Source organism: Semicossyphus pulcher, unplaced genomic scaffold (assembly GCF_022749685.1).
Source record: "Semicossyphus pulcher isolate SPU_LCO1_2020_fin unplaced genomic scaffold, fSemPul1.0.p SCAF_10, whole genome shotgun sequence".
In the NCBI taxonomy this organism is placed as follows: Eukaryota; Metazoa; Chordata; class Actinopteri; order Labriformes; family Labridae; genus Semicossyphus; species Semicossyphus pulcher.
In genome coordinates this window covers 18,243,917-18,267,327 of record NW_027211604.1, presented here as the reverse complement: position 1 = coordinate 18,267,327, position 23,411 = coordinate 18,243,917, and the positions used below count along the sequence as shown (strand labels likewise).

Below are 23,411 nucleotides of genomic sequence, written 5' to 3'. Positions count from 1 at the left end.
AACAATGATTTTAAGGCCGTTAAAAGAGTGTGGCGAGCACACAGCCTCCTCCTGGATTATAAACACAACACACAAGGGTGTTTTAAATGTTTACTATGTATGACTGAAAAGGCAAAGATGAGAAGCTGATTCTGCACAAGGGAAAGTCAAACTAGATGTAAATTAACTGGAACAGAAAGTTTACAGGAAGAGTTCACACTGCTCTTAAATAAAAACCGAGCAGGACAATTGTCCCCCCCCAGAAGTGTTATAGACTAAATCTTGGCAGCACTTGAGTAAAACAGTCCCAAGGTTGTTTTTTCTTTTTACAACTGGTTATCTGGAAGCTTATCAGAGAGTCTTCAATGTAATTCCCCAACCAGCCTCTTCACTATGTGTCTGCCTGTTTTACATCATCATCAACAAGTCTACCAACTATGACTCACTCAGAATCACTCATAACTGGCATCCTGATTTACGCACTACACCAACCTGGACTACATCGCGGAAAAGCTCAGGGGGGCCACAACCACTGTGAGCTGTTTGATACACACGATTAACACCAGTTTTATCAGACGAGGTGTTAAGACTAGAAATTGTTTCGACTATCAATCATCCAAATATCCATCATCATCCAGTGGTTATCACCTCTGCACTTTATTTGACTTAGAGCGCAGCTAAGACACAAGCTCAGACTAAACAACACCCTGATAATAATACAGCAATAAACTTGAACTGACCACTTAAAAGCTTGCACGGACAACAAAATGATTATGTGCCAAGGGAGCATTAAGTAGACCAGTACAACACCAATTTCCCACCAAAATTAGCGCGTTGATGAGGGTTTTTCAGACCCGGGAAGACCCGCTAATAAATGTTGATTGTCTCTTTTCCCATTGCCAGTGAAGTATACTCCTGTCGGTCTCTTTTCTGCCTGACGTCACAAACGCACCCGAAACAGGGTTAGTAAACAGTGAAGATGTTACGGTGGTTAGGTCTTTATTATATCGATTACTCATTCAGTCTGTGTATCAAACTCGGCGGCAACAAATTTGGAACGATGTTCAAGGACGGAGACGGGTGGAATTTGTTGCCGAGATGACAAGGAGTCGCAGAAGTTACAGACGGAGCATAGCATCGCTCCGGAAAGGGGGCGGACGACCCGGGTTTTGTGTTCCCATCAATGCCGAGGCGATAATCACCCGGGTCTACTGCAGAGTCATTTGACCCGGGTCTGAATGCTGATTGTCGCCTTTCCCACTAAGCAAAAAGGCCGGGTGTTAGCGGGTTTTTTGACCAGTGGGACAGGGGCTCAACTTTTACATGTAAATGAGCTCATAGATCAAGAGGGGCTGAATGTGTAAATGGGAAACAGTTAGCACAGTGCTAAAAGATCAAACGCCCCCAGGCACAAAATCCTTTGTAAACACAGCTTCTGTCCAAGTAATTGACCTGATCTGTTGGTTTTTATTAGTTAAACAGGGGGTTACACCCTGCCATACTGTAGCAAAATACTGCACCAAAGGAAACCAGCAGATGGGAGGCAATTGGTTTCAATGATACTGGAGCTCAAATTAAGGCCAGTGCAAGCAAGCACTCTATTCAACCATCTTGACCAGGTAATGTGTGTCTTTCACAAATCTATTGTGGTTAAAACAAAAGGATCAACAGGGGCCCAATCTGTTATGTTGGATCACACTCGTCCCTTTAAAGAATAAAATCAAAGTGTGCTTATGGTCGGTGGTAATAAAAAGTAAAGTAAGCAGGGCTGGGGAAGTAATAAAAGTGTATCTGCAGTTATGATTTTGGCTTTTAATAATAATGCTTCTGTTGCAATGATGCTCTTATTGTGTTTTGTTACAGATCCTGCACACCCTCTTTCTGTAACAGTGGTGAGCTTCTGTGCCTCTTTTAAAGCCCAAATTGCTGCATCCAGATGGATTCAGGCAGAGTGACAACACCTTATGGACAGCACAGCAAAATAAGTCTGCAAATGTATTAGCTTCTTATCGTCCAGATGGAACATGTTTTCTCCTGGTGTGTGGAGGCTATGGATCATCTGATTGTTAATTTCGTGGCAGAGGACGAAAGCAAAAAGTTACGTTAAGTTAAATATTTAGACTTCAGAGCGCTGGCCTCACCTTTTTTAACATCCTGCTTTCGATTGCTTACTAGAACCACTTTACTAACTACTACTAGTTTTGCGTGAGATGGAGGAATCATGTTAAATAGTTGATTGAAATATTGACATGCTTAACATGTCCTAAAACAGGGTACTGGAAGGCTATGAACTTTAATCAAGAATCGAGAACTTGATGTTGTTTGCCACGTCGCACATTTACTGTTAATAATAAAGTAAACAGAAGTTTGTGCTGTGTGCAAGAGTGGTTTAGCATCACAAAACTGATACAGGATAATGTACTTATTGAGACTAGAATAATGTTAATGCAATGGAGAAATCCTATCACACATGTCAAACTAACTAGTCCAGACTGGTGTCCCCAGTTACAGTCATAATTCTCCAGAATTGGCTAATGCATGATTCCACACAGCAACTTACTTTCAAGTTGAATATCTCCCTTTTCCATAGCTAGTATTGGGGGATTCCCTTAACAGTGAATGGCAGGTTGGGTATTTTATTCTAAGGGCAGTAACAAAGACTGTTTTGTCTGCTACAGCTGCATTTTACCTCTTTACTCAACCTAATATCACCCCCAGAGAAGCAAACCTCCAATCCTATTTTACCTATTTAAAGAGCAAATGACCAAGCTACAGACACTCGCAAGTGTGCGTTTGAATGTTTTTGGCTAAGTTGCATCCAAGGCTTGATAGAGCTGATCTGGTGCCAACAAGGCAAAGACAGGTAACAAGAAAAAAACCTGCGTAAGCACATCACCTCCGACACAACATGAGTTTAAGTAACATTTATTTATCAAAGTGTGTCGGCCTGCTACGTTTATTGTAACCATTCAACAGTGTGCCAGACTGAAAAGGTCAAAGTCTACTGAGCTGAAAAGGCAGTTCACTCTGTACCTAAATTAATCAGCTCATCTGACTCTTTGTAACTCGCAACATAACAGCCAGGCCTCGTCTTCAGCACTATGTTTTAATTTTACTAAGGGTCATCTTAGAACCACGAATACAGGACTGGGCTTTTGAGACACAACTATTATGAAAGGCCGTGTAAAAACACTGTTTAGTATGGCTTATAGTACATAGTGGAAATAAAGTTACGTATTCTTCTTGTATTCTTCCAACCAGGAGTAATAAGTAAAGCAGCAAACTGGCTGTGCATTTCTTACCCTGACTGAGAGGCCATGGCCCCAACCACTGAAACATTGGAAGGAGGAGGGAGGAGGGTTCAGAGGATCTCCCAGGGATTCAGAAGTGTTCTCGTCATGACTTGTCAGCCTAAATTTGTAACGCCAACCTCCTCCGGTGGAGACAACACGGCCTTTTGTTCCTCTTAATTTATCTCTAAGCGTCCTGCGTGAAAAAGTGTACTGGAGTTTCTTTACTCCACTCGAAAGGTAGCAGTATTTCCTTGGAGTAGAGACAAATCTGACTCAGGGAGGGGAGGTGACTGCTCGTGCTTGGGAGATACCATGTCGGCAAACAGCGGGGGTGGTCACATGTAAGGGAAATTCTGGGGAAGCCACAGCTTTTTTTTTTAGTTTGTGTTGTGTTTTAAGCAAAGTCAGCACGAGCTATCTAAAACAGGAGGGACATGTGCAATTACAGCGCTCAGCTTGACAAGAAAGGAAAATAAAACACTTCAAAGAGTACTGAAAAAAGTTAATAAAGCTATATATCTTAAATAATTGTCTCACTAACTTTTTTACACTGACATCAAACAAATACAAATAAAAGAGGAAAAAGTCTGAACACAATCAAACTTAAAACAAAAAAATTGTTCAAGTTAAACAAAGTTATAAAATAAGTCCATGGTGTAAAAACTGTAGAAACAATGAGCTTGTTCTAACATAGCCTAAAAACTATATTAATTTACAAAAAGGCAATTAGGGTGAACATCTACAGGGAGTTAAAGCACTGAGGGAGCATCGAGTGGGGAATAAAATCTCACCTCTCTCCGATAATGGAACGGCCCGCCTCGTCCCATAAAAGGACATGTTATTTTACACCATAGGACCTCTCCTCCGTGTGATGTCACTGCCCTCGGTACGGCCAAGCCAATCAGGGCCCATCATTCCGTCAACAACCCCCCCTCCCTCCCTCCTTTCACTATGCCCTGAGCACAGGGCACAGCACCCGTGCAGCCCTCTTAAAGAGACAGTGCGCAATTTCCAACAGACAGGTTGTAACATTACGGGATGCAGTTTTCATATGATGACACATGCTGACAAATGTGTAATCATCATGTGCTGCAAGTTATAGAGAGATTGACGACATCATCATGCCGATTAACTTCTGGTTATTCTCGAGGTTTCTTGATTTGTTAAGGGCTGATTTTATCATTTGATCATGACCATTCAGCTCTTTCTATAGTTCAGTAACGCTAAACATCTTTTACATTTCTGAAGCTCTTACAAAATATTTCATTTTATCTACATCATTGTAGAAGTTTGTGCCAGTAAATTGCCCCAGTTTCCTAACAGTACATGTTTACTACTGTGGCATCTTATGTAAATAATTGATTGCATGTCTGTCTTCATGCCTCTGTCACAGGTTTATCCACATTAAAGTTGTTTTTGTGGATGTTGTCTTGTCCAAATCGAAGCTCTAATGGTGTTGTACGTTGTTGTAAAAACCACAGAACCTCTATCTAACTATAATTTGTAATCTTGGCCTGTACAAAATAGGAACGACTTGAGAAAATATGACAGTTTCTAACCTTCAATCTCTCTTGAAACCTCCCCTGAAATCATACTTTATATACATGAGCTTCTTTAATCAAGTCATTTCTTCTGATCAGATATTTTCACCTCAAAATGTTCTGATATGTGATCCTTGCTCTTGCTTTGAATTATCAATACCTTTTCTTTTAATTAATCCATGTTTTTGTAAAAGATTCCACTTTAGAGAACAGGCATCATGATCTTACTGGATAATTTAATAATCTTTATAATGTGCGGTTTGGTTATGGCGTCCTTTAGGGAATAGTGCAAAGCCAGCGGGAGTCAAGGCATAGAAGTCCAAGCTTGGGAAACTCCCTTTGAATCGGTTCACAGTGTTTTTCTCTTAAATGTGACATTGTGTGGTTGTTTTTAGAGGTCAATGGAAACTTCACGACAGCAAAGAATTCATGTCTTTATAATGAAGGCTTTTTAAAATGTATAATAATTTCAATTTAAAACCGAATCTAAGCCTTTATTGAATCCCTTTCTCTCTGTTTAAATTCATACCTGCATGGAGTAGTTTATTATTTTAAGCTCATTAATTATATATGTTATTTTATATATAGACAAAGACAACTGCTCTTTGCTGATATAATCAATAACAGAGCTATTTAAGCAGAGAAGAAACTGAGCTGAGCTATACAACGTAATTAGACACCAGTGCACTGAGATAGCCTCTTAAAATCTTGACACTGCGCCAACTATCATGATCACAAATGGTCCTGGCTTTGCATTAATAGCTCTGAGGAACAACAAGTCATTTGCAAGTAAATCTTGGATGCAAACATGACATGTGTAGTCCATTATGTCTGAACATCAGACCTATTACTTGAATCTTTCCTAAATGTTGCCATGCATTAAAACCCCTGCAGTTTACAAAGACTATTTTGTAATGTATGTGAACAACAAGCACTCGGGTACAGATGGGTGGACAGTGCCACCTCCCCTGGTGCTTTTGAAGCAAACCTGCTGACACCAGGAATTCCAGAGGGAGTGTCCATTCAAATGCTGCAAACCTGACTCATATAAGCAGCTGTTTGCGGACCAGCAAAACCACACGTAGCTAAGAGAACAACTAGCTGAAATTACCTAAATAATTATGACTAGTTATTGTAGGTTTAACATTTTCTTACAAACTCAAATATTCTGAGAAATTGTAATTAACGCATTAGTGGATGTAAAGAAAATTGCCAAATATTTTGATAACCAATCACCTGTCTCAAAACTATCAGACATTGGCTGATTCAAGCTTCTTCGATGTAAGAATATCCTTATTTTTCTTAAATAGATAGTAAATCAAGAGTCTGCGTCTTGGACTGTCAGTTGGACAAAGAAAAAGACGTCACTTGAAGCTCTGTAATTTTAAAGACCCCCTCCAATGAAAATCCAGTGTTTAACCTGGTATCAGACGGGGTGAGGCTATGCATATTATTATGTGTAACCTATGGCAACCACTTTGGCAGTGTGTGAGACAGCTGTAACCGTCACTTCAATTTTTACAAACTCATAACTGACTACTAATGTTGACGTTACTACTGATTAAGTTTAACAAGTTGCCACCAAACGGAGACAGAAACGTGTTTTGTTTTCGTGACAGAGGGGGCGGTTGGAAATTTGTGTAGTTGGCGGGGACGATGCAGATTTGTGAATTTTTATGAGGGAGAAGGAGGAGACGCCTTGAGAGGATTTTTAAACGTAATTAAACATATTTTGCAAAAAAAAAACAATTTATTATTTCAGATAATTTTATGTCTTAAAACATGACTGGAGCTGGTCTTTAACAGTTTATCTCAAAAGTAATTAGATAAATTAATAATGAAAAAAATCCTAAATGGCAACTTAAAGTAGTAATATATGGTAGATCTGGTAGATCTTCTGCAACTGCAAACAAAGCTTCTTATCAGTATGGCAGAAACACTCAATCACATTCACACAATGCTAAAAGATAATGTCTGATTTTGTGTTTCTTTCATGTCAAAGTATTTAGCTAATGATGTTTGAGGAAGACAATGTCAAAATTAGGATTAAGTCTGAGCATTCAGTTCTCTTCAATTCCTTCTCCAGTAAAAATCCTCCAATATTTCTGTGTGGCTTCAGATTAGCTCCAATTAACATATCAAAACAAGCCGCTAAATCTTGATTGGCATGTTCTCTAAACAACTGCTTACATCCTTTCATTCACGCAGGTTTGAAGCATTTCAACTGACTCACTGGCTGGAATGCCTCCACTCAGCAGGAGTGCATTATGTGAATCAGAGAGAGCTGGAAGCATTTACCAATCAGGGCACAGTGCTGTGACTGTTCGGCATTTAGAAACTAATTAATGATATATTAAAGAACCTACAAGTTTTGTAACTGGTTATGAAACAGTCTCGATTTTATACTGAGGCCTCTAAACGGCTTACATAAGAAAATGAGACCATCAGAGAGACGATTGGCCGTTCTGTAAGTCTTTTGCTGGGGCTGACTCAAAAACAGACGTGCATGCGGACTCAAAGAGCATACTATCATTTCCTCGGTTAAAGTTGCCCAATTTTGTTCAAGGGACTTAAAGTTTCTCTACTTTAAATTATATTGATATATGTAGAAAAGGTATTCCTCTCTGTAAACACAATAGTCTGATGCTAATGTCTACATGCGTATTTTGTAGACTATATACCTTAGCAGCAAAGCTAAGCTCCCTAGGTTTTAGACTGATGCAAGAGTATTTATTTCAATGGGAAAACACAAAGCTTTACCTTTAGATTCCTTTCCATTTCATGACTAAACATAGCCTGCTTAGCGTGTCCTTAAAACTGCATAATAATGTGCTAAAAAGCATACATACTTAACTAAAACCACTGGGGGAAATTGTGCTAGTTTTGAATAGAAAAATGTCAGATGAGCTCTGTAAGTCAAATGCTCTCGCTCTCAGCTTTGACACAGAAAACACAATGTTCAGGGTAATTGTTTCAGCCACACTGTTAGTGGAACATGACACACAACCCCCCCATTATCTTGGCACAGTCTCCAAAGAACCTGCGTCATTCAGGCTCCTGAATGTGCGCTTCAAGCCTGCCGAGGGGTGTTTACTTTCTTTTTGCAAGACTGGCTTCACCCGTATCTGAACTACGCTGAGACTTTTAACAACTTACAATCACTCCCTTGGCTTTAAGTCAACATACAATAGTGCATGATGCAACTTAGACTCTACATGTTCCAACATGTTCGGTACACCTGGACCTTTATAATCCTCGATACCTCCGTCATTCAAAAATGTTGAAAGACTTTTCTCAATGTGCTGTTAACATTCTTACAGTAAACACACCTAGACTAGATGCGAAAATAAACTTTAAAAAGGCAGATTTATGCAACAAAAGATGCTAAATTCTTAATAAAACAAGCTGCTCATTCAGTAAAGCCTTTAAGCCGGGTTGGGAAATTAGCACAATCCACAAAATGCTGGAAAAATGTTTAAAAAAAGTCTGGCAGATTTTTAGACACAAAACAACAATTACCATGGAGATAATTCATGGTTAATTTGAACAATAATCATTCAGCTTTAAACTCAAAATTATTATTATGGCTCAAAGTTTGTTCTGCCATTTGTTTAAGAACAACAGTACTGGTGTGAGCAGTGCCAACTTTGATCATACTGCAGAAGTGGCCCGTGTGAACTGCTAAATTAAAGCTTTCATACATGCATGTTGTCTATAGCTTTTAAAGTATATGTTTAGTTTGAATAATGGTGATTTACACAACTTTGTGTCAGTGGAAAGAGGGACAAATTTCCAAGCGACAAACAGTGGCACATTTCAATCACCCAGCAGTGGCTGCTCCAAGGAGGGTAAGCTAACGCAACTGACTCTCTTCAACTTAAATGTATGTGAAAAGTCACTGTTTAGCCTGGTCTAGCTTTGCGAAAAACCCACCTTCCAAAGACAAAGCAACTGGGATATGTGACATTATTATTCTAATACTTATAATTGCTCAGTAATGCAGCTGCCCTAAAATGTACATCCAGAAGCCTTGCATAAAACAAACACTTATTGCCTTAGCACAGATCAACCCTAGACTTTGTCTTACCACACCTTCTTGTAGCGCCATATTCCATTACTCATCCATGACATGAATGAACTGTTACTTAGTCAGGGTAATTCTAATTTTAAGAAAATACAACCCGGCTGAAACATAACCTAAGCATTTAAAACTACGAGCATCATGCAGCCATTTCAATGAATCACATGTGATTAGGACTGTGTATTGACAGGATGTGGTGTACTGATATACACAAAGATACAGGGGTTATGAGTGAATATATTGCAACACATGTGTGCTTTAAGCTCGGCAGTATTGTGATTTTGTATGTATTTTTAACAAAACTATGGGAAAGAGGTCCTGCATTTGCATCAATCATTGTCCATATTAAAGGAGAAATTCTCCCCTGGAAAAAGCCGCTGTCGGTCAAAGCTGGTGTTCTCTGTAATCAATAGAAGCAATAATATTTGAAATTGGCGCCATAGCTGTGGAGAAAGTTGTACTAACAGCTCATGGTTTCACCCAATCTACATTCCTCCAACACCAAGCATGCATTGCGCCCCTCCCTCTAAAAAGGACCAGCCCAGCGAGAGATGCTGGAGTGAAATACTACTGTTTCCCAGTGAAGGACGTTGATCGCTGGAGGCAATGGCTCAGAGCGGTACAGAATCCAAAACACGACGGGAATATACCGGTGGATCTAAAAAATCTTCAGGTCTGCAGTCTACATTTCAAACCTGACGATTTTGAATGAGACATGACATCGGAGGCGGGCGTCCTAGATTGAGTGTAGTTTAGCAAGCTCTCTGGCCTCCAGATGACGCGTTTTACGTAGTCTGGTGGAGGTTTTCCAGGGCCCATTGGAGAAGCGGATATCGTCCTCCAAAGGCACAGAGAGAAATCACATTTTATCCCCTACACAATGTCATTAGCTCCCAATAATAGCATGATAGGACTGAGGTTTATAATCAGCGGACTGGCCCTTTTACATCCAACATATAGCACTTTGTTTTCTGAGTCTAGACACTAAAATGCATTTAAATATTATAATATGAAGTAGGCAATGTTTTTGAGCATCAACAAAACGTCATATCAAAAGACCAGAGAGAATACATATTTTCTTACACCCTAACTTTATAACTATATACTGAGGAGTCGTGGGTCGTTCTGTATTGCGTCATGTTTTACTCACTCACAATGTTCCTCGTCAGAGAGCAGTCTGGGTTTAATTTGAGACAGATATCAGCGTGCCTACAAATAGAAACACACTAACCTATAGCTTACTTCTCTGAACCTCTAAATAAACCACACACTAACCCCGAGGAGGCACTTTGATACATGCTGCTGCCAAAATAATTGAAGACACCAGCTGATGAAAGATTCGTTTTTGTGATTCATAAACTGGGTTTTTTGCCACGCAGGTTTGCAATATCACTCTTGTGGATCCTGTATAACAAAGGTTTTATCAACATATAACACACATTAATACTCTTACTTTAATCATCTGGATACATTTCCCTCTAAAGTTTATGTTACTCACCTACACTGCTCTGAAAACTGTTATGCCAATACATTTCGATGCAATTTATCAGAGGTAATGCTGCTCACACAGACCATGAGTGATGTTTTCATTTCCAGGCCAACATTATAGAGCAGCATCTCACAGCACGGATGTATGCCAGATCTGTGAAATGAAATGGCATTAATGAGTTCACCTCCAATGGACTATATAGCCACATGAGAGCTTAAGTCACATCCTTAAGAACAAAAGCAGAAGAACAGATGCATGAGGTCAGGACACAGTGAGTAGCATATTTTTCTGCTGTGTGAGCAATAGCACAGAGAGGTAAAAAAAAAATGGAGCTGCTGATGTCTGATTAGATTCAAGCTAATTAAACTGGCAGACTCTGGAAGGAGCTTCAAACAACTTACTTTTCGACAAGCGTCTCTTTGTAAAGGAAGTGAGTTGTGATTGTACAGGCCACAGCTGAAGACACAATTAGCTCTTCCTTCGGGTTCCAGAAAAGAGTATAACCGCTAAAACGCACCAACATTTGTACATTCATCAAAGCACATGATTGCGTTGATTCCTTTCTGACTTCTAGTCTTTGACTTTTTAATAGGTGCACTGTGATATCAATGCTTTCATTGTTATACGCCCTGGCTCAGTGCATTAAGTGTATCCGAGGAGAATGTAAGGAATCCAAAGAGCATCGGAGAATGACTGATTTTTAAAGTTAAACTGCTTTATTTCACATTAGTTAACGGTTTTAATTATCTTACCTTTTTAGTTTAAAAAAAAAAAAATACAGCCTTAAAAGTGTGATGAAAAAAGACTTATTGTGTTGGCTATGACTCATGTTACATTCTCCACTAGCACAGCACTGTTATCACATGATACTTTGACGCATTTGGCAGCCATAACATATATTATTGTGACTGTTTTAAAGAAGAAGAAACAACTCAATGTACGGGAGGCTAATAAATCATGGTATTGGTCGGATAAGTGCATAGACCGCATACTTGCAGTAACAAGTATTGCATTGTAGTGGAGTATTGGGGCTATATTAGTAATATATTTGAACAACTTTAAAGTGGTAATCTCGAGATCTCAGTTTTGTTCTATTTGGCAGCACCTTATAGCGATAAACGGCAATTGTGGGAGCAAACATCCCAGACGTCCACGGTTTGTTTCTTTTTCTTTGGATTTTCACTTATTTTTTGAAGTTGTATCTGTAGTCATCGATCTTTTCTTTGTTTGTTCAGCCATAGTAGATTACTGTTTACTCGCAACACTTGCAGAGACCAGAAAAGCAGCCGCTTAGCTCCGCCTACCCTCTCTGGCAGACCAACCACTGCTGGCTGATGGAAAACGCGTCACTAACTGGGCGCCGCTTGTGATTTTTTCCGCAAACAGCCAGTCTGTAATACTGCAAATGCAAAGGCTTTCATCAGTGGGCCATAGGCTCTATCACAATTGTGTTACCTCATTCAGCGAAAGATAGTGACTTAACAGACATTTATCTAAATGAAAATCTTACTATTATTATTATTATTATTATTATTATTTGACTTCAAAAATGAGCGCTTTTTGTTTACATGGCCAATGGCTCTCCTGTTTTAAAAGGGCAGCCCTACCACCTTGTGCACTACTTGTTGTAGCTACTCAGCCTTAAAGTAGGTATTGCTCATTTTCAAAATGCCCAGCCAGTAAAACCACATGTACTACTACAGCAACGTACAATAGGTGTTTTAAAGCCAAATAAAACACGCGCCCCCACTCCTCTGTCTGGAACGGACAAACCAGTGACCATAATAACATCTCAACAGTACATTTGCCCTGTGCTTGGCTTCAGCGGAAACAGTTACACAAAAACCACAGAGCAAAACCTAAACAGGAAGTGAAGAGGATTTCACATTGAGCTGCGTCACAGGGAGCACAACAGACAGACAGAACACGTATCTGCCATGACACACTGACCACATCGGTGCAAACTTCATTAGTGTTACCTATTTTATTTCATGTCTCATGCTTGTCTTAAGAGTTCCTAATTTCCTTATTTCTAATCACCAACAATATGGAGCCATCTTGCAGTCACATGCTTCTACTTCGTCTCACTGTCCAACATCTCCATTTTTATAAGGTAGCGTGAAACATGATGAGGTTCAGCTTTTACAAATCACAATAACATGTTGTGTCTGTACTTCTCTTAAATTACTCAAATTGAAAAAGGTCAATTTTATTAGATGGTTAACTTAGAACAATATTGATCTTTGGTCAACACATCAACAACATGTTTCAGTAGAAGTTTCTTACATAGTGTTATAATGGTAGACCCTTCGTGAAAGTTTGTAAAAAGGCACTTTGCTTTAAGCGGCTCTTTTTAATGCCATACGAGGAAGTAAATATAAACAGTACCTATTATTTAGTGTCATTGCCTTCCGTGTCACAAAATGACGTGAAAAACTCCGACTGAAGCTATAAATAAAAAGGAAGCACCATCTGATTCTGACTCAAATATCTGAATTGGGTATTGTGACAACGGGGCTGATTCTGGGCCGGTCTATTCAATCCCATATGTTTACATTAATTTCGATTCTACGACCCACACATTTTAGGGATGCACCGATACCACTTTTTTAAGTACTTACATTTGGGTACTTGCCGATACTGACTACCAACATGAGTACTTACTGATATCATTACAGTTCTCATAATGACTTTTAAAGCACGTTTCGTTTCATCAGATGGTCCTCACTTTCTGACTGTACATCGGCTGAAATTCAACAGAATGACGCAACTGCAACTGACATTTTAACGCTCAACTTTGTTTTACTTCACACACAAACATGACACTGCCACACATTTTACTTTTGTGTAACCTATAACACATTCAGTGGATAGCAGTACAACACTACACACACTAAGCACATGTTAGTGTCGCCTGTGAGGACTAAGCCTTTTTCTAAAAAGTGACATTGCTCCTTCTCCGCCGACTATACCTGCTAACTAACCGGAGGCTAACGTCAAGCTGTAAAGTGGTGTCCGGAGCGGTACTCGTAATCGGTGCATCCCAAAAAGATTTTCATTCCTGAATAGTTTGTTGCTGCTTTTAAAAAGATCCTGTTAATTTTGAGGATTTTCTTAGGCCTACCTAGTTGCAAGTGCATGATTGCTCTTTATTCTAATGATAAAGAACAATTCAGACTGTGTACATCTATGTATTTGTTACATTTTGTTTTACAAAGTTAGTACAGCAATGTTCAAGTTGATCCTGATGTTGCCTTACACATAAAGAAATAACCCTAGTCTCTTCCATTCAGTGAGGTTTTCTGCCTATCAAGTAAACAGCCTAATAGGAACAATACCCAAAGGAAGGGTATGGTATGGGGACAGAATAAGTAGAACCCCTACAACATAGTTCAGTAAATAACGCAAATTAGAGAACTCCGCGTGTTTTACAGCTATAATGCGTAGCAAGATTGTATCCATGTATTTTAACTTTGCTATTTATTTTACATGTTAAACCTTATCTCTATACTGTGGCCAATGTCAGGGAGGATGTTGTCACTGTCTTTATTAAACATTAAAGCAACCTGCTCTCTCCTGTATGTCCACGTGAAACTAAAACAGCCTTGTAGTAAGACTTCCACGCACTGTGTACTGCATAAACAACTGCACCCACAACTCAAACAGCCTAAACCTCCGTCTATCAGCTGACTACAAATGTTGTGCCACTTCACACAGCTACCTGCCACAAATGAGTTCATGACCTGAGGCCTCCCCCCACCATGATGTGTCAACCAAAATAAACAATTTGGTAGTACTGTCCATGCCTCCATATGCCAACTGTATCCTGCTATATATATATTTACTGGGACTGTTGAGAATAACTCTGAACTTATGATGTATTTTCTGGCCCTTCCCCCAACTGTGGCACGTAAAATGGCTTCCTAGAAAAGAATATCAGCTGTCCTTTTGCTAGACCAAATCTAGACACATAAAGTTTTCTGTTTCCTTCCTGCGCAGTAGTTATTTTCAGTCATTATGAGATTGATTTAAGAAAGCTTGAAGTTGCACTGATAGATATAGTACACGTAGAACAAGACGTGGGGAGGATGCAGGACAACAAACCATAAAGTTTTAACAAGTCACCTCGACAAAACTGACTGTTATCGGCCTGTGATAAGTTTAATTGTGCCGTTTAAGGTGGACAAACTACAAGTAGAGTACAATAAGTCTGAATTCTCCAGCTTTAAAGGTTCATTAAAGAGTTTAATTCACAAGATAAATTAGATTAAAAAAAACTATGCGCGGCTTCTGTTTATAGTTTACCCTTGAATATAATCTAATTACCTCCTTGTTAACAACACAAATTAGTAACAGTTACCAAACTTCATTGTTAAAGGTATGTCAGCCATGGTTTAACAGAGGAACACAAACATCAGACGTCATGACCTGTGAGCCACAAACATGATAACTATCACTGCTTGTTCGTCTGTACTTCGGACGGATAAACCAAACATTAAGCGGTATAATCTTTTCATCAATCAATATTTGACGACAACCCAACTCAACACTCGCTACAAGGTCTACCTTTTTAGCAGGAGGCTAGCGAGCTAACTACCTACAGGAATACCTGCACCTTAGCTGTAGCATTATGTTAGCTAGCCAAACCTGCTAGTAGCGTTCTGGGGCTAGGCTAGCGGCTAGGCTAGCTACGAAACCATTGAAAATTTTTGCAGGAATTTGAATTAACATTCGCTCAAAATGTCAGATAACCACAAAGTACAATTTAACAATTAAATAATACATTTTGTGACATTCAGCATCCTTACCTCTTGTCTTCTTTTTAGGCCCAAACCATTCTAGCTATTGGAAAGCTCTTTTCTCTTTGTCTTTTCCACTTCCAGTCATACGCAAAATGGACTCAGCAAAACGCGATAACAGCTAAAACACTAAAACCAAATGGATAGTCTCCATCTTTTTCTTAAAACGCTAATGCGCACCGAGTGGAAAGCGAAATAAAATCATTTTGTCTCTCGTTCATTTTGTTATTCCTGAACAGTAGTGACTGATAGGTAAGGCTGCTAGCTAAGTTAAGTAGCCAGCAGGTACCACAGACAGGACTGGATGCATGTATGGCAGCAAGCGGTGCTGCCTTCAGTTGCTGTCGGAAATATTTGAAACCAACCACCTTACCACGTAAACATTATGGGGAAGTATTTTCTTTTCTTTCCCAATCTACTCTATTTAAAGCCCCCGTGAGGAGTTTTTCACTAGTTATGAAACAGACTGAAATTAATTCTGAATACTCTGCATGACCTACAAAAATAAAGCAGACCATCAGCGTCAAGATTGATTATTTCTATATAGTTATTTTTATTGCCTGAAATTGCTGGTGGGGGTTAGTGTCAGATGAAGCGATTAACTCCACGCTGCCTTTGTTTACATGTTCCAGGGCAAAAACTTAAAGTGAATGATACATATGACTGTTAAAGAAAGCAGGATGAGAGTTTTTGTTAAAAACCACCACTTAGGCATGTATAGGACAAAATCAGCAAAGAGAAAAGAGGTACAGCTTTGTCCACAGGGGTCGCCAAAAAGTCGACACTAACCGAAAGTTCCTCACAGGAGCTTTAACTAACATAGATGTGATGTTTGGAAAGTTTGTGAAGGATTGTACACATGAAATGCCAATTAATGTGATAATAATGCTTCGGAATTTTTTGTATACAAAACAATAGATACCTTAAAACAAACCCTAATTTCAATACTTTCCACAAGGAACTATGTAACATTTCCTATCATTAAAATTTATGGAGAAGAGTAACACCTTAAACTCTTAAATTTGGGAGACTTGCAAACTTGATGAAAACCCCTAGGACTCTATTGTTGTTGTTGTTTTGTCTTTGTCTTTTCTTTCCCTTTCTTTTCTTCACTCATCTGGTTTATTTTACTTTATTCTTACTCTCTAACTGATGCTTGTCTGTTGTCATGTTAAAGGACTTTCTATTGATTTATATGCAATGCCATTCATGTTAATGTATATCAGTTTTTGTTGTTGTTGTATGATGTCAAATTTAAATAAAGTTAAAAAACAAACAAACAAAAAGCCCAGACGGTGGAACTGCCGGGAAAAAAAGTATTTTCTTTTTTTGGAAACGTGTCAGCAGAGGTAAGGCATTAAGGACGATCTTAACATACCACTGACAGTAGCTTTTAGGTGGTATATTAACAGTTGAGAGAAAATATGATTTTGACAGCAGACATATCGTCAGCTTACCCGGTGGACTGACACGGAAGTTGACTCTAATGTGGCGAAACATTTTATTGGCCAGTTCCAGTAACAGCGCGGCCACTATCGATGTTGTTGGTAATTCCTACATTTTGTGAACGCCACATTTCTGTGACGCACAGGTTGTTCTGACTTGACGTTCAGGACGGATATCACTGCGAGCGTTTCATTGTTCCCTGCTGTTGATTTATATCTTATATTAATTATCGAGCTGGTCTACAAAATTCAGCTGTCACATTTCTTTTGGCTGATCAATAAATAACTAAATTAAATCTTACAATAAATTCCGTTACACACATGATAAAGTGTTTTTTTCTCATCCATTTATGGTAAATTTGGTGAAAAAAAACTATGGTGGTGCTTGGTTTTTCATCAACTGTCGATCTTCTGTGTGGTTCGATTTGCAACAATTGATATTTATGAGTTCATCCGGAATTACTGCAAGTGTGTGAACATAAACCTGCTCAATTATGGCATACTTGACATAGTGGGTTAAAAAGGTTAAAATACATTTCGGGGGTCTTCACATCAAACTAATTAAATAAGTTTGACCTATAGGCACACCTAAAGACCCAATTACATAATGGAAAGCAAGCAAAATAGCTTCCTGACTGAAGTCCATAATGTAGCCCTTGAAACTGTTGTAATGATTTTCAAGCATATTAAGAAATATACATTTGAACAACTGGAGTCCCCTTTTGCATTAAAAAAATCAACTTACTTAAAATACAAGACTTGTCTGCCCCACATAATATTTAATTATAATAACAAAACATTGTAATCTATATAGTCTCAGCAGACATCATGTCTGGTGACACTGGCTGGCACAGTGTTGCTATTTGTAATTGTGGTGCTCTTAAGCGAAATAAAGCCTTTTACCATCAAAAACATGCAGGAGACTTAAAACAAAAACAAGTTTATTTTACAGTGAAACAATTTTATATGAACAAGAACTTCTTGTTTAAAACTGATTTAACAAACAGAACTTTTATTTGGTATTCTTTAAAAATGTATCGTATCGTAACCCTTTTTAATACTAGATATGGTGCTGCTTTAATCATGTTGTGAGCTGTACAGATAAAGTTTGACTAAAAATATACTTTAGTACAAAATCACTAATTCAACATGAATATGCACATTAGTTTCCTCAGATATTTAAAATGTATATCCTCAGTAGATCTACAAACTTGAGCAAATATCACAATAGAAGTAAAGGGGGAATAAAGTCTTGAAAACAGAACGTGACAAAGTATCTTCTTTCTAATCTCTATTTGTGTTAAGACTGTACAAACATTATGCAGCTGTAAGATAGGCAGCCCTAAAGATGTCCTGTCTCTTCAGATCCAACCAAGTGAGAGGGAATTAATGGAAAACAAACAGTAGACAGCTGAAACTGACTTCAGTAAAGAATGACAACAAGAAAACCTATTTATTCTATTGATTTATTTCTTCTTTTTCTTCTTCTTTGGGGGTCCTTGATCTGAATCACTGCTGCTTCCTGAGTCTGAGCTGTTGGAGGACGAGGAGGAGGAGGAAGAGGAAGATGAGGAAGAGCTGTCATCTTCGCTATCACTGCTGCTGTCGCTGTCATCTGAAGAGGAGTTGGAGGAGTCGCTGCTGTCTGACGATGAGTCACTGGAGGAGCCGTCTGAATCACTGCTGCTGTCGCTGGAGTCTTTAGCCCTAAGAGCAAGTGGCAGAGCACGAAGGAAAAAAAAACACAACGTCAGAAAACAACTGCGTGTCATGTTATTAATGTCTCACGCTGTAACCGTTACAGTCTGGCTGTTGGAGCAGAGCAGATGAGTGGAAAATATTGGTGTGCTATTCAACTGCGTTTAACCTTTTTGAATCATTTTACGTAACACAACTTGCTCTGATAACCTCAGTGAAATAACAAGACATCTACTCTGTTATAATGCCAATCTGCAAAGTAGATGTTATAGAGACCAAAGTGGTTACACCAAAGGAATAGCAAACAGATTAATTCCACCCATTAGGGCTTCATCTGTGTTTTATGATGGGAGCAACACCTCTAGTCGTCTGCAGGGCCGCCAATAAAGGGGGGGTGGTTCTGAGGGTGAAAATCAGCGAACTGGCCCTTTAATATAAGCAATGAAAAAATAGAAAAGTTCAAACTAAATACTCACCCTTACAAAATTGCGTACGTTTTAAAAAGTTAACACCTTTTCCTTTAAACACAATATCAAAACATTACAACTGCATCTTAGACGGGCCACACATGACCCTACCTGCTAGGGTTGCTATATTTGAGTGAATCTTTGACATAACAGGATCAGCGCATAGATCGGGATTCCAAAAGGGAAGGAGAAGAGTAAGAGGGAACTAGGAAGGACTTTTGACCCAAACAATAATGGAGTAATAATAGTGCAGACTTTTTTTTATTTAAGGCGGATGTGTTTCTATGAATAACATTTGGGATGGGCCCTTACACTTGACCTTTCAGGGGCCCAGCCATATCTGTGGGCGGGCCTGGGCTTCCCGACAGTCACCAGTTTCTACTATTTGTTGTAACTTATGGCATCCCCCCTCACCACCACAACCACCACAAACAGAGAGGCATGGCCGGCCATGCGAAACAGATACTAAAAAGGTATACAGATATCGTGAAGTTCACAATGGCATTTAAGAATTTAAAGTACTGGAGTAAAGAACATCACCAATGCAATAAGAGACATGTGATTTTTATATCTATATAATAACTCATGAAGCAGTTATTCAACAGTAATGGCCCATAGTCGTCAAAGCTTCCACTAGAGGGAGCAGTCACCTCACACTTCTTCTATACTGTTCAGGTAAACGTCTACAGTCAGGGCTTTGTAACGAGAGTGGGACAGTAATGCTGCAAAGGAGGTCATCTACCATCGATAATCAGAGGAGTGGCTCTTCCGCTTCCCTTTACCACAATGCCATACTGACATCCTTCCTAAGGCAGAATTTCACACTTAAATTCCCACGATTACAAATCTCACGGGACTTTCATGTGACTCCAACAGCTCACATGTGATGATTGAGCCAAACAAATTGAAACGCTCAGGAGACTCGCCAACAGCGAACGGAACTGAAGAACCCTCTTGGATGAGTGGTGTAACATCTCCAAGAGTTACACAATCAATCTAGTTGCGTCCAAATTTATTTTAATTACAGGTTTCTATAAATATGAAGGTGGATTTTAACTCGAATAGCAACCTGGCCAAACAAAAGAAAGCCTTCATGTATGTGTTTAGTTTTCTACTTTTACACCTCTGTCTATTACTATGACAACTTACTTATTTGCTAATAAACTGGTGTAATGAATTGTTATTAAAATATAATGGATTCCTATATTGTCAAATGACTCAGAATATTTAGGTAATGATAATAATACATTTTAATTATACAGATAATTTTATTTATTTCGAGTTTAAAACGAAAAACAACAATAAATCAACAAAATTAAGACATATTTTCAGTGTTTAAAATCATTATGTACAGAGGTTTAGTGTGACCAAATGGATAGGGATCAATGAATGTGAATGTACATTGTATATAAAGTGTACACCTCTAGTCACAGCACTATCGAAGTTTAATACACATCTTACTTACTTCTTTTTGACTTTCTTTTCAGTGGAGCCTTCACTTCCTGGTCTGTAAAGAGAAAAATAGTAACAGAATTAGTGAAAGTGGGACTACATGTTGTAGTAGGTTCAGGTTTTTTTTTGTCATATCATAGATAATTATATTTCTTACTAATGGTGATCAACATTCATGTGTCCCCTGAACATATCTTTATACATTCATGCTGAAGTGATCCTTTAGTTTTTAAGGCCTTATATTTTTTAGTGAGAGCTGGCTGTTCATACTGTACACACTTATAGGATAATATTAACGTTAAACAGCTGCTCACACAAGAAGGTGTAATAATGATTACATCCTCTAGATGGCGATAAAAAGCAAAAGCATCATCCACTGCTCACGGGTCAGTTCTTGTACAGTGACAGTTTCATCGTATAGACTCCTCTATATGTCCTTTTCTGACTGCAACAGCGGCTCCATTGAAGATACACAGTGTTTTTACTGCTCTATGGTACAGGGTTTCAACATGCAGCATAGTTTGCCACCCTTAATGTTCCTCTAATGAGCCAGTTACCCAGGCGGACTAACACCACAATGAAACTCAGTTCAGTCGTGTGGCACTCCTCCTTCGAGACCTTTAAATGAAGGGCCAAATGGTGAGAACATCAGTTTGTCTCACTCTTCAGAGGCTACTTACTCATGGCCCCATACAAATTGAGCCAGTGCGGCTCACATGCAAAAAGATGTTGTCCCGGAGAGTGAACAAGTAACAATCTTGTGTTACCCCTAAATTACCAGGGATGCAAGAAGCAGTATATCCTACAATCAACCTGTACACTGATTTATATCTTAGCAGCAAATTTGTTGGGTTTACATGCAGCCAAAGCATTGCCAGTGAGAAAAACTAAAACTATATATATAACTAACTAGTACTCAAGGAATGCTGCTCCAGATGCTGACAGATATTTTATGGATTCTCATGCTGTAAATGCATCATATCATTATTTTGTTCTGAGAGAAGATTTTTTATGTGATTTATGGCATAAAGCAACTTAATGTTCAAAACTAAGGAAAGCCTGAAGCAGATAATGACCAATAAAACTGACTTTATGTCCAAGTGAATCCCCTTACAGCATCTTAGCCCTCCTCTGAGCAGCTTGATGAAAGCACTGGAAATGTAGGGAACTGGTGAACTGATGGAAAAATCTTACCCAGTGATGCTTAGAGGTTTGTTTTCATTCTCCTTGAGCTTCTTTTTCATCTCAACCGTTCTTGACGGTCTGTGCACATATTTCCTCTTCCCTGTGCATTCGTAGGTCCAATGTCCCATCTCCAAACACTTCTGGCAACGCACATGTTGTTTGTTCGCCTCCCTGTGAGCAGTAAAACAGACAAATCTGAATGAGGATAAAGGCTTACAGTCACTAAAGATAGTCTACACAGTATATGAATGCTGTATGATCTGTCATTCCTGTGGTAAACAATTGGGGAACTAAAACTACTGTATTAATATCATTGTGAGGTTCTGGAAACATGAAGGTAAAAATAAACTGACTTTGATCGTTCATAAGAGACCTAAACTTTAATGTTTTGTACCCCGATCTAACAGCCACATTCTCCTTAGACTTGACTTGATGATGAAAGGGATAAATTTGTTTCCAAATTTGAACTGTTTTAATGTCACTGTCTGTGATTTTTCCAAAGGTGTTTGTATGTAGTTGTGTGTGTGTGAGACTGGGCTGTGTTTTGCATCACATCAGCATTCTTACTTATTCTGCTGTATTCTATATTTTTTGGGAAATGACACCTTGACCTCAGGAAGATAACCTGGGCAATAATAAGTTAGTCAAGTCAAGTCAAAGTTAATTTATTAACCACATTAAAAACAACCATGGTTGACCAATCAATAAGAATAAAACATGGGTGCATAATAAAATGTTTAGCTCAACTGGAATTATAAACGCAAAGAGGTGGTTCTTAAGTAAGGATTTAAAACTTTCAATGGTCTGGGCAGTTCTGATATTTACAGGTAGACTGTTCCACAGGTTAGGAGCAGCTACCGCAAAGGCTCTTGAGCCTAGATCTTGGAGTATCCAAGAGCATCTGATGTGTTGACCTCTGACTGGAGCACGACTGAGCAACAACTCAGACAAGAAGGATGGTGCCAGCCCATTCAAACTTTTAAAAACAAGTAATAAAATCTTAAACTGGATCCTGAAACTGACAGGAAGCCAGTGAAGTTAGAAAAGCTCTGCAATTCTAAACATCAAGTAATTCATAAACAGGAATATTTATTAGGCTATATCAGCACTATGGATGTTAGGTTCCCAGATCCTCCCATGTCATGTACACATACTATTTTCCAACTGTTGAAAAGGTCTCAGTAAACACTCACATTTACACCCCAACCAAATTATTCGGAACCATCCAAATTGTATCTGTCTGTTCAAGTCTGTCCATGTACATCCTACATACTTTATATCATAAACTGTATAAACTGGTATTGTGAAACACTATAATCGCCATTATATGACTCTAAGCAAAATATCCCTACAACGACTATTTTAGCCGACGCTTTTTAACTTGGACTGGAAAAACAAACTGCTAGTTAACGTTACTGTAGCGTAGCATATTTTACATTAACATTGTAATCCCGAAAAAACGGAAGTCTCGTCGGTTATTTGATCATTGAAACATATCGGCCACGAATTCAAAGGGTAAACATAAGGGACAACATATATCTTAGACAGAAAACAGTCAAAGATTTAAATAATAGCGAACTGCATTGAAGGGAAAAATCGCGGCGAATTCAGGCTCCCATTAAGCCCCACCGTGTTCAAAATGTACCTCCTATATCCCAAACAAACCTCGACAGACTCATAGACAGTTGTGTTAAAAAGATAACCATATAACCAAAACGACAGAAAATATACATTTTTATATAGTTCTATAGATTATACTCACGCTTGCCTCCTGGCTATTATTCTATGCATGGGAGTCGCCATGTTGCAGTTTACTTTTTCTTCTTCGTTGGTGTCGAACCAGTACGTATTTCCGGTATGTTAATTTCACCAGTGCCCCCCTTAGTCAATTATGTGTTACTGCATATGTGTAAGTCGTCATCGCTGCTTTGTTAGTGCCATTTAATTTCTTACAAGTTACGGACAGGACTGAAAAAAAGTTT

The 23,411-nt window shown here is 38.8% G+C and overlaps 2 protein-coding genes across 3 annotated transcripts in view; both read right to left on the bottom strand.

The window, feature by feature from the left end:
* aff4 (AF4/FMR2 family, member 4) overlaps window positions 1-15,471 on the bottom strand; it is a 40,423-nt gene extending 24,952 nt beyond the window's left edge. The window contains exon 1 of one of the 2 annotated variants that reach the window (XM_069669060.1): window positions 15,192-15,471. The gene's annotated coding sequence lies outside the window, so the exon portion shown is untranslated. Of the gene's footprint in view, window positions 1-10,466; window positions 10,539-15,191 lie in introns of those variants that run through there. The other variant, XM_069669068.1, reaches the window with a different exon arrangement.
* Window positions 15,472-17,616: 2,145 nt separating this feature from the next.
* Window positions 17,617-23,254, bottom strand: zcchc10 (zinc finger, CCHC domain containing 10). The gene is made up of 4 exons (XM_069676630.1): window positions 23,192-23,254; window positions 21,439-21,600; window positions 20,258-20,299; window positions 17,617-18,334 (listed from the first exon to the last, which is right to left on the bottom strand). Exons 1-4 carry the CDS (start codon window positions 23,230-23,232, stop codon window positions 18,094-18,096), a joined length of 486 nt encoding a protein of 161 aa, XP_069532731.1. The 5' UTR covers window positions 23,233-23,254; the 3' UTR covers window positions 17,617-18,093.
* Between the last annotated feature and the right edge of the window lie 157 nt (window positions 23,255-23,411).

Coding starts and splice junctions, on each gene's coding strand:
- zcchc10 (XM_069676630.1), bottom strand. CDS start 23,232: ATGGCGACTCCCATGCATAGAATAATAGCCAGGAGGCAAGC. Junction 20,300..21,438: donor AAACCTCTAAGCATCACTGG/GTAAGATTTTTC, acceptor TTCTCTTTACAG/ACCAGGAAGTGAAGGCTCCA. Junction 18,335..20,257: donor GAAAAGAAAGTCAAAAAGAA/GTAAGTAAGATG, acceptor ACTTGCTCTTAG/GGCTAAAGACTCCAGCGACA.